This window comes from Trachemys scripta, chromosome 2, assembly GCF_013100865.1.
Source record: "Trachemys scripta elegans isolate TJP31775 chromosome 2, CAS_Tse_1.0, whole genome shotgun sequence".
Classification (NCBI taxonomy): Eukaryota; Metazoa; Chordata; order Testudines; family Emydidae; genus Trachemys; species Trachemys scripta.
The window spans coordinates 175,866,128-175,879,093 of record NC_048299.1 but is presented as its reverse complement, the minus strand read 5'-3'; the positions used below and the strand labels follow the sequence as shown (position 1 = coordinate 175,879,093).

Below are 12,966 nucleotides of genomic sequence, written 5' to 3'. Positions count from 1 at the left end.
CAACACATAACAGATCTGTTCTTCTCCTCCATCAGCCAGCTACTGAGCTGTCCCCCTCCCCTTTTAACTTCCCCTTCATTACCTGATTGCAAGGGCAGCTGTAGCTGTTTGGGGCTGAGTGGGCCCACAGCAGCTCTTTAGCCCTTGCTGGCTCAATGTGGCCTTGGTATATCCCATCACACAGTTCAATTTAAAATTCTCGGATAACATTGTATACGCACAACTTATCCTTTAAAAAACATCTGCCCAATATCTGTAATGTGAAATTTTACAGATACAGCAAGAAGGGACTGTCCATTTAATGTTAATCACAACTTTACTATTACAAAATCTGTAATAAAACTGAGCAACCAATGTGCTTTTAAAAAAGAGCTTGACAGGAGGTGGGCATAGGAAGACCTGCAAGGAGAAGTTAGCATAATTGGAATATTAGGCAATGTTCATCTACCTTGAGGACAGGAATAAACATTAGCCAAAATTATAGATTTTTCTGTAAAAAAATTGTTTTTCTGATATCCTTTGTTTTGATTTGTTACCAAGTAGGCATCACCCCAAGAAATTAAGTCTCCATAGGAAACAAGTCTTTAAGGACAGGGTGTGGTGGGGAAATGCTACACTAATACTCAGCACTTTTTATCCCAAGCCTTGTTACCAACCGTAGATTTTTGCAAGTGTAGACAACAGGCATCTACTGGTGGTGTTGAGTTTAGAGACATGCACAGACAAAGATTAGCCATGTTGTTCTGCACTACTTCAGGAACAAGTTAGAAGCACATGTTGCAAACACGTCAGCAATGTAGTTTTCGTAGTGTAGTGTAGACAAGGCTTCATTTAGTGCCAAGTCACTCAGAAAAGAAAGTAAGTGTAGACAATACTTTGTTATTCCTTAGCTACCAGCTTAGTGGCTGCTCTTACCTTTACTTTCCACAGTGTATGTATGCTTGATTTGACTTCTCTGTTGCTATAAAAACTTATTTAATGTAAGCCACGCTGATTTGGATACCTGACTTATCTGGTGCAGTAGTTGGCATCTGGAGAAAACTGACTACAGAAGAGACAGATGAAGGTAAATGTCTGCATAATGGATCACAGGAACAGAAAAGGCAGGACTCAGACCAAACTTCCTATTTCCTCTAAAGCAGTAGCAGAGAACAGCTAGTGAAGACTATTGTGGGCACACAGAAATCTGAATTCTCTACAGGGAAAAAGGCAACAATTATTTCTAAATAACTTCTGTCAGGAGCATAACAGTCTTTGAAGTGGTAGAGGAGCAATGTTCAGAAAAATGGTAAAATGTGATATGCTGCTAAAAAGTATATTCCACTTATCTTGTGCTAGGAAGAATAAAATTCTCAATTATATCAGCTTTGATAAAAATAATAGGCAAGTCATTTTGTCAGCATATATGCTTTTATTTCAGATTAAAACAAACACCAAATATTCCACGCATTTCATTAATGGCAAAAGTCAGTTTTCTATTTATGCACTTAACATGAACAGTTGATGATGTAACAATTGCTCAAATGGAACACACTTTTTTAATCTGTAAAAATATAAATATAAATTCAATAGCTGTACAATTAAAAACAAGATATGATAAAAACAATTAAAATGCATTATGAAACTAAAAAGTGATCAAGGAATATTTATTTTTCAAATACAATTCTGTTCCACTATATTTTAAAAAAATCAGTATATCTATTTTTATCAACTTTTAATTTATAATGCAATTATATCATGAAAAGTGACTATGTATGCATTGTGCTGTTTCACGTTCAGTGTCTTTCAAATAGAATTTGGTTAGTTTAGAAGCAAAAAAGTTCCCTCTATTTGAGCCTTGAAAACGTACAATGGGATGTGAAAATCAGTCTTGCCCATGCATTGTGACCAGTAATAAATTGGCAACTGGAATTCTGGCAATTGGAATTCAGCTAACAATTATACTGATAGAAAAAAATAAAGTTGTGCTGTGTTGACTCTGCAGGAGAGAAAACACAAAACAAAACACTTTTTTTCATGGAAGTAAAGCAGACATGACTTGCAATACATGTAGGGTGAAATCCTGGCTCCACTGAAGTCAATAAGGAATTTTGCCATTGACTTCAGTGGGGCCAGGTTTTCATTCAGTGAATACATATGTTAAGAGAGAAAATGTCATTTTATATGCCATAAACACCCTGTAAAGCTTTTAGTATATTTTTAGTATAGTCAAACTTTTGGCTTGAGATATGATCCTAATTTTAGATGGTTTTAATGATCATTCTAGTATTTTGGTCAAATTGCAAGATCCAAGGCAGTTAACATAGAAGCAAACAGTTTAAAAGTGAGACAAATAGATGAAGTGTTAGTGACAAGACCTTGAGTGGCTAGATTGTTTGCTGGCATAGACACAGAGAGGCAGAAGAATAGGGAAAAGGATGCAGATTACCTATGCCAGGGTGTATAAAAATGGATAAAGAAAGAAAGAAAGAACATTCAGCAATTATATCAGAGGAATCAGGTATACGTAGTTAAAAGCAATAGACTGCTTGTGGTGCTGTGAAGACAGATACACAGTACCTTAACATTAAGGCAGATCATGTGTGTAGAAGAATCAAGGACCATTTCCAGTTAATGCAAAGAAAATATCTAGTTTTAAACAACTCTTCTTTCTCTACTCATGGTTTTAGCACATAAGCCCTTAACACCACACTTGAAAAAGGACACAATCAAGATTTTTAATATCTACAGGGCTAGGGTAATTTAACTCTAAGGAAACAGAAACAGGTTAGAACTTACTAGGGAAAGAGGCCTTTTTTGGTTACAGATTTTAACTAAAAAACAAAAATGTAAGCAAAATAAAAAAGACTGTAAGAACTCCCATCTCAGTTACTTCTTCCTACTAGTATATTTACATGTAAAGTTTGTTTTGTGAGAGGTCCTCCTTAATTCACATTTGCTCCCCAGAGCCCCAAGGCTTATTATAGGATCAACCTGTATTTCTGGCAGAGGAAGACTGCAATGCTCTCTCCGCCCTACCCCCCCCCCCCATACAATCCCCTCTGCAGAATTTTCTATTCATGCTGGCCTAAAGGTACTCAGAACCTGAACTCCCATTCCCTGCCCAGCAGCATACTGTACTATTGACAGAAAAGTAGGCTGCCTTGAAACTTTCAGAATTGCAGTGGTTTCATAGAAAGACAAAAGCCCACCCAGTTTGCAGCTATGCCAGACAACCACACCTTCTGAACTGAGATCTGCCAGTACAAAGCCAAAATTTTGAAATCTGATACGGAAATCCATTTCAAATTCTGATGAGAAATATACTATAATACTGAAGACATTATGTAGCATGTGTGCAGAAAAAAGCTTTTAGAGAAATTAAGGAATGGAAAATTAATGGCAGTGGAGTTGGGTTTCCCAGTTGCTGCTTGTAGTTATCATTTGTTCTTTGGATCAAATCTTAACATTCCAAAAACTAGTTCATGGGTTGCTGATGTGCTTGCTCCTCATTGATATCAGTAAGCTGGATTTTGATTTTAAGGATCAGATTGGAAGGGATTTATTTGAGCATTTCAAATGTAGAAAGGGATTTTGCACTTTTTTTTAATGCCAGTGCAGGTAAAGATATTACAGCTTGTGTGAATGTGTCAGAAACTATCATAACTGATCTGCAATGGCTTTTAAATGCATAGCAAACTGTACCATGTTCCCTGGTCAATGAAGGTTTTGCATCTAACAACATATCTGATTTAGAAATTTCATGGCCTTGAGCACCATACTTGGAGACTTTATAGGCTTGGAATACTGAATGTTTCCTATTTTTTATGTTGCCCCTTTTCGTGAACTTTATTAATTCCAGTCTACAGCAAACATTGAAAGTGCTGTTTTTCCTTCAAGATCCATTTCTGGAGCAAAAAACAAAAACAAAAAGCAAACAAAAAAAAAAACCCTTACAATCTTGCAGCTTTATTTCACTGCAAAAGTCTCAGATCCTCTTGTAGAAGAATCTCACTTTTCAGCAGAATTCACTCATTTGAAATTAAATATGCAGATTAAATTATTTACAATTCACTAATATTTTAGTCATATGAAAATTCACTAATTGCTCAGGCATCCAGGTGACCAGAGATATAGTCTTGCTACCCTGGAATATATAGTTCCCACTAACTGAAGTAGATCACACCTAACGTTTACCTAAATTATAATGCCTGACACTTTAAAATAGTGACATTTTAAATAAATATAAAAATCTAGCTTTAACACAACCCTTAAGAGTTGCATAATTATTATAGCTTTTCCACACACACAAAACCAATTCAAAAGATGCTGGTAATTTGGAGGATGTTGTTTTGTAATACTAGCTTCCTTTACACTGCCTCTTGAATGTTCTCTCCTTTTCAGTGTTTTATAGAAGTATTTTTATTTATGTTGTTTCTTAACTCTTAGCAGCTGGGGTAAGGTTTACTAAATTAAGAATCACTACTAATAGGAAAGACCAAATAATTATTTTTATTAAGAGTGATTAAACTCAGATTATTATTATTAGTTACATTTTTAATGATTATCCATTAGCTGTTAAGTCCAGCGTAGTTCTAGCTTTTGTAAGATACTTTTATCTCCATCTGGCCTCCTCTCTGCCTTCATATAACAAATGGTAGCCCCAACAGCCAAGGATGTTCAATGGCTACTTGGGTACATATACACAAGTTAGCCAGCCTGCCAGGACTTCAATAAACAAAGTAGGGAGCAAAACTGGTATGGTACCCTGCCAGCCTTTACCATCAGCCCACAGAGAGGGAAAAAACAAAAAGAGAAGCTAAGCAGAGAGACAGGACCCTAGGTTAATGAGAGTGATCGAACCTGGCAGCTCTATTTGGTGGTTGACCCTGGACACATTAGCCCCATTTCTCCTCATTGCTACCACTAGTGGAAGCATTAATGTAGAGAAGGCATTGATATTGTAACTACCATTTCATATGGCCTTGCTCTGTGCAGGATTAAACAGTGGATAGTCTACATTAGTGCTCCTACCATTGCTACCAGTAGAGGAGCTGTACCATTTGTAGAACCAGTGGGAAACTTTTGGGAAAATGGCTTGTGTAGATGGGTGAAAACATTATTCCCTTAGTGAGCACAGCCCTAAGGCTGTCACTCTAGTAAGTGATAGCCAATTGCTCTTTCCTCACTAGAAGAGAACTAATCAGCTTTAATTCTCACCTCAAGAATAAAAGAAGCAATTCTCTTCTATCAATCAAGCAGTGACAGAGAGCAGTTTGTATCTCTACATAGGCTTGTAGAAGAGATTAATATCAGCTATTAGATTTTACTGCTCTTCAAATGTCTATTCCAGCTTTAGTACAAAATTTACAATTAGCATGTGCAATGAGTTTCAGAACGTTGTGTGTCCTAAATATGAGTTCTTAAAATGCTATGTAAAAAACCAAAAAGGTCTTAGAGACACTGCTTCATGAAACGTAATTGTTTGTTTGGATGGCAATTTGGAAAACAAACCATGTTGCAAACGCTTTAAAAATTAGCGTAACAGATAGAAAAAATATTTCTTTACAATATATGAATACATTTTATTAACAAAGAGGAAGTGTGTGGACTGTGCGTTAATTCAGTAACATTTCACTCCAAAGGCCTAGGTCCAAAATTGCCATAAGGTCACTAATTAAATACATTTGGCAATTTTAAATGTATGACCAAATTCTGTTCTGATACATACAACTGCTATTGCACACGCATATCTCAGCAGAGTCTGGCATAATTCCTAGTGCATTCTTTGACACATCACACAGTCACTACACCATTTGGTGTAACTTGCAGTTGGCTTAACTGAGGCTCTAAAACTACAATAGGAAAAGGATGTTGCAGGTCAGGATTGAGGGGAATTGGCAGAGCTGTGTAGACTATGCCTGGTTTGTGCCAGAGGTAATCTTGTCTCTATATTTATTCCCAGGCACATTTTGGTTACATTTTCAATATAGATTATTTTAACAAATAAATATAAATAAAATAGTATCGACTCGCTTTAAAGTGAAGACTGAATTCTTGAAGCTAGGAGAAAACATTCTTGATTTTCATAAGGCAAGAGAGGCACAAGTCCTTTTAAACAGATGCTTTATTATATCCACAGACGATAAAATCCCAGTGCTACAGTAAGACATGTAAATACTGAACCTGAAAGAAAACACAAGAGTTAGCGTGAAAATGAGAAAAGGCGAGAATACATTGTTAGTTCTTGTATTGCTCCCTCAGGAAGCAGTATTCCAACAGTTAATTGCAAATACAATGAATTTTTACAAGTTATGGCTAGATTCTTTATTTTTTATTTAAGAAAACAAGCTATTCATCTCCAAAGTACAAACACAACTTCAATAGGGAGGTGACCACAAAATGACAAAAGAGAAGAAAGGAAGGAAAGAGGGAGTGAAGGAAAAATGGGCCGGAAAGCTATCAGTAGTATTGAAAAATCCTATCATTGCTTACCATTCCAAATAAGTAAGATCAAGTTACGGTTACGAAATGAGGAAATAAAGATAATATAAATATTAGTAGCAAAGTTCAATATCTTGCAAATGCTATAGTTTTTTAAACCTCTCTTATAAAGAGTAGATATGATCAATTTAATTAGTTGAAAAGTTTATCCCTTAACAAGTTTGCAATTCTGTCTTTATGAGCCCTCATCTCCTTCTCCCAGTCACCCTCCAAAAAGTAAAGAGTGTTTTACCTTTGTCTTTAATAAGAGTAGTTACACAATGCTAAGTGATCACACAAACATAAGAACGGCCATACTGGGTCAGACCAATGGTTCATCTAGTCCAGCATCCTGTCTTCAGAAAGTGACCAATGCCAGATGCTTCAAAGGGAATTAACAGAACAGGGCATTCCAGTTCCAGCTTCTGGCTGTCAGAGGCTTAGGAACATCCAGAGCATGAGGATGCATGCTTGACCATCTTGGTTAATAGCCACTGATGGACCTATCCTCAATGAACTTACCTAATTCTTTTTTGAGCCCAGTTATAGTTTTGGCAATGTGTGTTGTGTGAAATAGTAATTATTTTTCTTTGTTTTAACTGTGCTGCCTATTAATTTCATTGGGTGACCTCCTGATTCTGTTATGTGAAGGGGTAAATAATACTTCCTTATTTATTTTCTTCACACCATTCATGATTTTATAGATGTCTATCATACCCCCCTTCCCCCCCTTAGTTGTTTCTTTTCCAACCTGAACAATCCCAGTCTTTTTAATCTCTCCTCATATGGAAGCTGTTCTATTCCCTTAATCGGGTTGCAATCACTTTGGAGGACAGGACTAGAATTCAAAATAACCTTGACAAATTAGAGAACTGTTCTGAAATCAACAAGATGAAATTCAATAAAGACAAGTATAAAGTACTTCACTTAGGAAGTGCAATCAAATGCACAACTACAGAATTGACTAGATGGTAGCACTGTTGAAAAGGATCTGGAGGTAACAGAGGTTCACAAATTGAATGAGTCAACAATGTAATGCAATTGTGAAAAAAAGGCTAATATCATCCTGGGGTATATTAACAGGAATATTGTATGTAAGATGTGGGAAGTAAATATCCCCACTTTGGTCAGCACTGGTGAGGCCTCAACTGGAGTTCTATGTCCAATTTGGGTGCTAGGCTTTAGGAAATGTGTGTATAAATTGAAGAGTGTCAAAAGGAGAACAACAAAAATGATAAAAGGTTTAGAAAACCTGACCTATGAGGAAAGGTTAAAAAAACTAGGCATGTTTAGTTTTGAGAAAAGAAGACTGAGGGGTGAATTGATAACAGTCTTCAAAAATGTTAAGAGCTGTTGTAAAGAGGACAGTGATCAATTGTTCTCCACGTCCACTGAAGATAGGAAAAGAAGTCATGGGCTTAAGCTGCAGCAAGGGAAATTTAGGTTAGCTATTAGGAAAATTTTGCTAACTATAAGGGGAGTTAAGCTCTGGAATAGGCCTCCAAAGAAGGTTGTGGAATCCCCATCACTGGAAGTTTTCAAGAACATGTTGGAAAAACATCTTCAGGGATGGTTTATGTTTATTTGGCCCTATCTCTTCGCAGGGGGCTGGATCTGATGACCTCTCAAGGTCCCTTCCAGCCTTACATGTCTATGAAATTGTTCTTTATGTACAAATGCCTGAAAGCTGAAAAACTTCAGCACAAGTATAAATACACAGGACAGTATCGTACAAACTGAACCGTTCCAATTAATGAATAAGGTTTCCATTACATCACTAACCACTCTTGACAGTTAATCAGATCATTTCTCTTTTAATGTAAATAAATTTAAGCACGATTCAACGAGTAAGCATGTGCCTAACTTTAAGCACACAAATAATCCCACTAAAGTCAAAGAGTCCACTCAATGTGCTTAAGTACCTTGCTGAATCAGGCCTTTAATAAGAGAGCTGAACACAACTCTAACATGAGTGCATATATTTGTCAGAATTCCTTACCTGCTAAGTATTTAATATTATCAAGTTTGTGCGATTCCAACATTGTTTTCAGTCCTGCAACTTCTGTGTCTATTTTCCTATCTGTTCGAGTTAGAGCTCGGTCTTGTTGTGCATGCTAGAAACAAAGCAGAGTATTAAGTTATTTGAACACAATTGAACCTTAAAATAAAAATAAATCTGTTTCCTATCTGAATTATTTTTTTGGCTCTCCCTTCACTCTTGCAGATTTAGTACTTTAACAATGTATTAAAAACTAAGAATAAGCCTTTCTCAGGAGGCTTCTGTAGTTATACTCCTCCCTCTAGGAAGTATGACGTAATGTTATATTTCTTAAGACGCCAGAGGTTTCCCTTAGTACTGAAAATTCATACCACCACATTTAGGTGAACACAAGTATAAAACTTACTGCTCTGCTGTAATGTTTTTTAAAGAGCTTATAAAACATATATTTCCTGATGGATTTATTACAATGGTGACTTCATATCGAATTTACAATTAGCTGTAAATTCCATCATAAAACCCTATTCATAGGGCTTGTCTTTAAAAATTCATGCTGACTATACTTGACCTACAGCTTTTGTGCCTGATCCTACAATCCTTACTCAAGCAAATTTCCAACAAAGTAAAATGGGAGTTTTGCCAGAATACATATAAATAATCTGGCCCCATTTTTATCTCACTCATCTGTCCACTTTCTTCCCAGCACTAGTTAAGGATGCAACATCAACATTCTCTTCTTTGCTGTTGATGATTTGTATCACAACTTGGAAGAGGTGCAGATTAACAAGGTGCTGAGAAACTGGCAATATAAATGAATGGTGGACATACTGAATATGTACCAGTCTGGGAAAACAAAGGTGCCTGGGCTACTAAGGGATGATCTGACTTTATTGAGGCTTGATCCTGGCTGATCTTTCTGATCACCTTGTTTCTGAGGAGAAAAGGCATGGAAGCTTAATCGGGGAAATGAAATGGTGTCCATTCTCCAGGCCTGCGGGAGCTAATGCTAGGAGCAGAATCTCACTATTCCTGTTGGTTTGGTTTGTAAACATCTCCACCATGGAAAGAACTACCTTGATATAATCTGATCAAGTTTTTGTTTGGTTAGCTCCCACTGTTCTACCATTCGCTTAAGACAACTAAGCAAATCAACATGACTGTTGGGCTTGCCACAGATGTACGTGGCTTTGTTGGGCAGACCCAGGTGTTCCAATTATGGAAGAATTTTCTGGCGTCTCTTTTTAGACTTTCATTTTCTGGTCCATCTTCGCAGTTTATAGGAGCCTAGTAGTTCTGCTGTCACCTTCCAAGCGAATAGTTGCAGTTCCCAGAAGGCCCCTTGGGAGGAAGCTGACTATTTCATTTCCTGCTTCCCACAGCTCCAGGAGGTTGATGCTGAGCTGGGATTCCTGGGGAGATCACTTGCCATGACTCATGTCCCATCTAAGCTCTCCTTCCCAAAAGTTGGTGTTGGTTGCCATGCACACTACTGGTGCATCTGCCAAAGCTATGTCCTTGTGATCACTACTGAAGGGACTGGACATCTGAAGGGACTATCAACACGTGGTCCATATCCTGAACCAGGTACCTCCAGGCCTGATTGGGAAGTTCTGAAGGAGATGAAAGTTGGAGTACTCAACGTACTTTTCCCTTCCTCACAGGCCTTTATCATATGGATCAGCTGAATGCACTAATGTGCTGAGGAATTGCAGCTTGTGTTATGTCAAATTTCTCCTCCGACAGTACCAAAAGACTCAGGTTGGTTTGGAATTCCTAAGGTTGGGTAAGAGAACTCTTCTGATGATTCACTATGCATCTATTATGTTCCAGGAACTGGATGATTTGGTGAACATGGCAAGCTCATATGATTGCACCTTTGCTAGCAGGTTATCCAGAAAGTGGTAGAACTGGATGCCCTCTTATCTCAGAATAGCAGAAAAATCATTAACTTTGTGAACACCCCAGGGCTGGGCAACAGACTAAAGTACATTGCTTGACTATGATAATTGTTATTCCTGACCGTAAAATATAGGAACCATTAGTGGCAGGAATGTTTTGGAATGTGATTATTCTTGAGATCTATGAAGTTTAAGAAATAATTCCCAAGATTTCTTATGCCAGATCTTTAAATCTCCATCCTGAAATGAGTTCTGCACACAGAGAGGTTGAAGATTGACAAGTCCAGTTTTTTTGGTCAAGGAGCGGGCTGACAGTTCAAAGAGGTGAACATCTGAACAAGAGCCATTTGATATAGTTGGCTGGGTACCACTCTTCAGCGGAAGCAACTGAGGATCTACTGTTAGGCTTGGAGTCCCCTACCTTCCTCAAGGTGCTCTCCCAAAGAGTCTCTCTGCCAATACAAACCACACTGGGAGAAGATAGCAAAACCTCCCGAGGAAAGGAATTCTCAGAGAACTGTTGAGGAAATCTCTGTTTCTGAGTACAGAAGCAGAAGACTGGGGAGTCACATTAATGTAGTTGACTAGTTGTGCCTGTTGAGGATGCCAACAGACAAATTGCATGTGGAGGGGGGAGCAAAGAGGCTAGAGAGGATCCTTTTGTTGGGCTCAGATTTAGAAAGGGTAGAAAAACCCAGCAGTTTCAAGCAGTTTCCATGATAGAGACAATGTCACACACAAAAGTTCTCAAAATAACTTAAACATATGATAATTGAATTGAATATTTATATATGTTCAGGGTTTTGAGAACATAAAACTCCATGTGAGCTTTGCTTTCATGTGTTTCATGTATTCCTGGGGGAATTCTGCTCCACTGCGTGAATTCACACAGTAATTAATGTTATGCGCAGAATTTCCTTTTCCTCCCACAAAAATGGGCTGCAGAGCTGCTGGCTGCCACTAGGGGGTACTGGACCCAGCTGAGCCCAGCTCACAAATAGACGACACTACCGGGGGAAGGGGAGGGAGCTGGAGGGTTCCCAGCAGCTCCTTGCCCTGAAGGAAGGAGCGGTGTGCAGGAAACTCCGTACTAGCTTGGGACCCGCATTGGGCTGTTTCTCCCTCTGGATCTCTGGGGGGGTAAGGGGTGTGGGTATCTGGGCTGGGGGGTGCCCCGTGGCTGAGATCTGGGGGGTAGGGAGTATGTGCGAATGTCTGTGCTGGGGAAGGGGGAGGGGCGCGCAGGTAGGGTCTGGGGAAAAGGGGCAGAGAAACAGGAACTGAGTTGTCGTAGGGGTTTCTTTAATTCTCTACTCCTGGGGGAATTTATTGTGTGTCTGTATTGTTACAGACATAGTTGCTGCCAGGTATTTCAAAATAAATTAATTGAAATTGGCATGATTATGTTGTGTTATTTTGACAAATAAAATACGCAGAATTTTACAATATTGTGCACAGAATTCCCCCAGGAGTATTCATGTATGTACAGCATTATATTTCAGTTACCTGTGTAGTAATGTCATAGTACTATATATAAGTACACAACAAACTATTTAAAACTAGCTAAAAACTGAGTTTTGTACATTTAGGATACCTGATATATGGACATTTAAATACTACTCATGTTAAAGATTTTTGTGCCTGGTTACAGTACACAAATACAATAAGCCTTATTATATCATTCAACAATCCATTCTTAAATTCTAAATTCTTACCAATGCCACGATTTCTGTCCTTATTTCCAGCAGTTTTTTTTCATTAACTGAATACTGAAGAAAAAAGCAAACAAAAAAAAGCATTATTCTCTCTTCTGAATTTCTTCCCAGCTTCACATTAGTACTTTTGCTTAGTTTCCAACATCATTGTTATAATTCATAAGCTGGAATTCAGTATTCTTCTGTGTTTGCCAACAATATTTAGAGTTACCATTGTAAAACAGATGTTGCTCTTTGGAAGAAAAGAAAGTTTAAGCCAAATGTTTCAGCAAATCTCAAGTTGTAAGGGCAGCAGATCTTCTACCAGAAACTGCCCTTTAATTATGGCAATATGTTTGCTGATTGGCAATGGGAAAAGATTGCAGACCTGCATTTAAAAACACACACACACGTCTCGTAACTGAGGCTAGATTTAAATATTCTGCTGTGTTCACTTATGCATGGCTTAAAGAGGACAAGGTTAGAGAGGACAAGGTTAGACTTTAGCCACTTTTCTCACCCCCCACTCCCCAGTACGAAGTTTTAAAAGATAAAAGCAGATTTAATTATCATATACAGTTGTTTAATCAGGATTAGATTTGTTCCCCACTTGAAATTTTGGAGTGACAGTGAAAGAAAAGATGGGTAGCCCTTCTTTTAATTAGAAATTAACACTATTAAAAATTATTGCATTTGTCAACTATACTATGTTTATGTCTCATGGTAATCCATTAACTGGTTTATGAAACCGGAAGGATGCATCACAAATCCACATAATGTTTTTGAGTTCTATCTGTGTCTTTGATTGAACTAACAGATCACATAAAATGGGGGACGGGGGGGGAAGGGGGGAATATCACATGTTGCAAAACAAAAAATTACTGCATGCTTGCAATAACTGAAACACATCAGT

The 12,966-nt window shown here is 37.8% G+C and overlaps 1 protein-coding gene across 1 annotated transcript in view; it reads right to left on the bottom strand.

Annotated features, from left to right (window-relative positions):
- Positions 1 to 1,403: 1,403 nt before the first annotated feature.
- Positions 1,404 to 12,966, bottom strand: part of MCUR1 (mitochondrial calcium uniporter regulator 1) — a 32,983-nt gene continuing 21,420 nt past the window's right edge. Inside the window, exons 7-9 of the mRNA XM_034762371.1 lie at positions 12,075 to 12,128; positions 8,462 to 8,576; positions 1,404 to 6,165 (exon numbers count right to left, since the gene is read on the bottom strand). Coding sequence (XP_034618262.1) covers positions 6,110 to 6,165; positions 8,462 to 8,576; positions 12,075 to 12,128 — 225 coding nt within the window. The 3' untranslated portion in view covers positions 1,404 to 6,109. The remainder of the gene's footprint in view (positions 6,166 to 8,461; positions 8,577 to 12,074; positions 12,129 to 12,966) is intronic.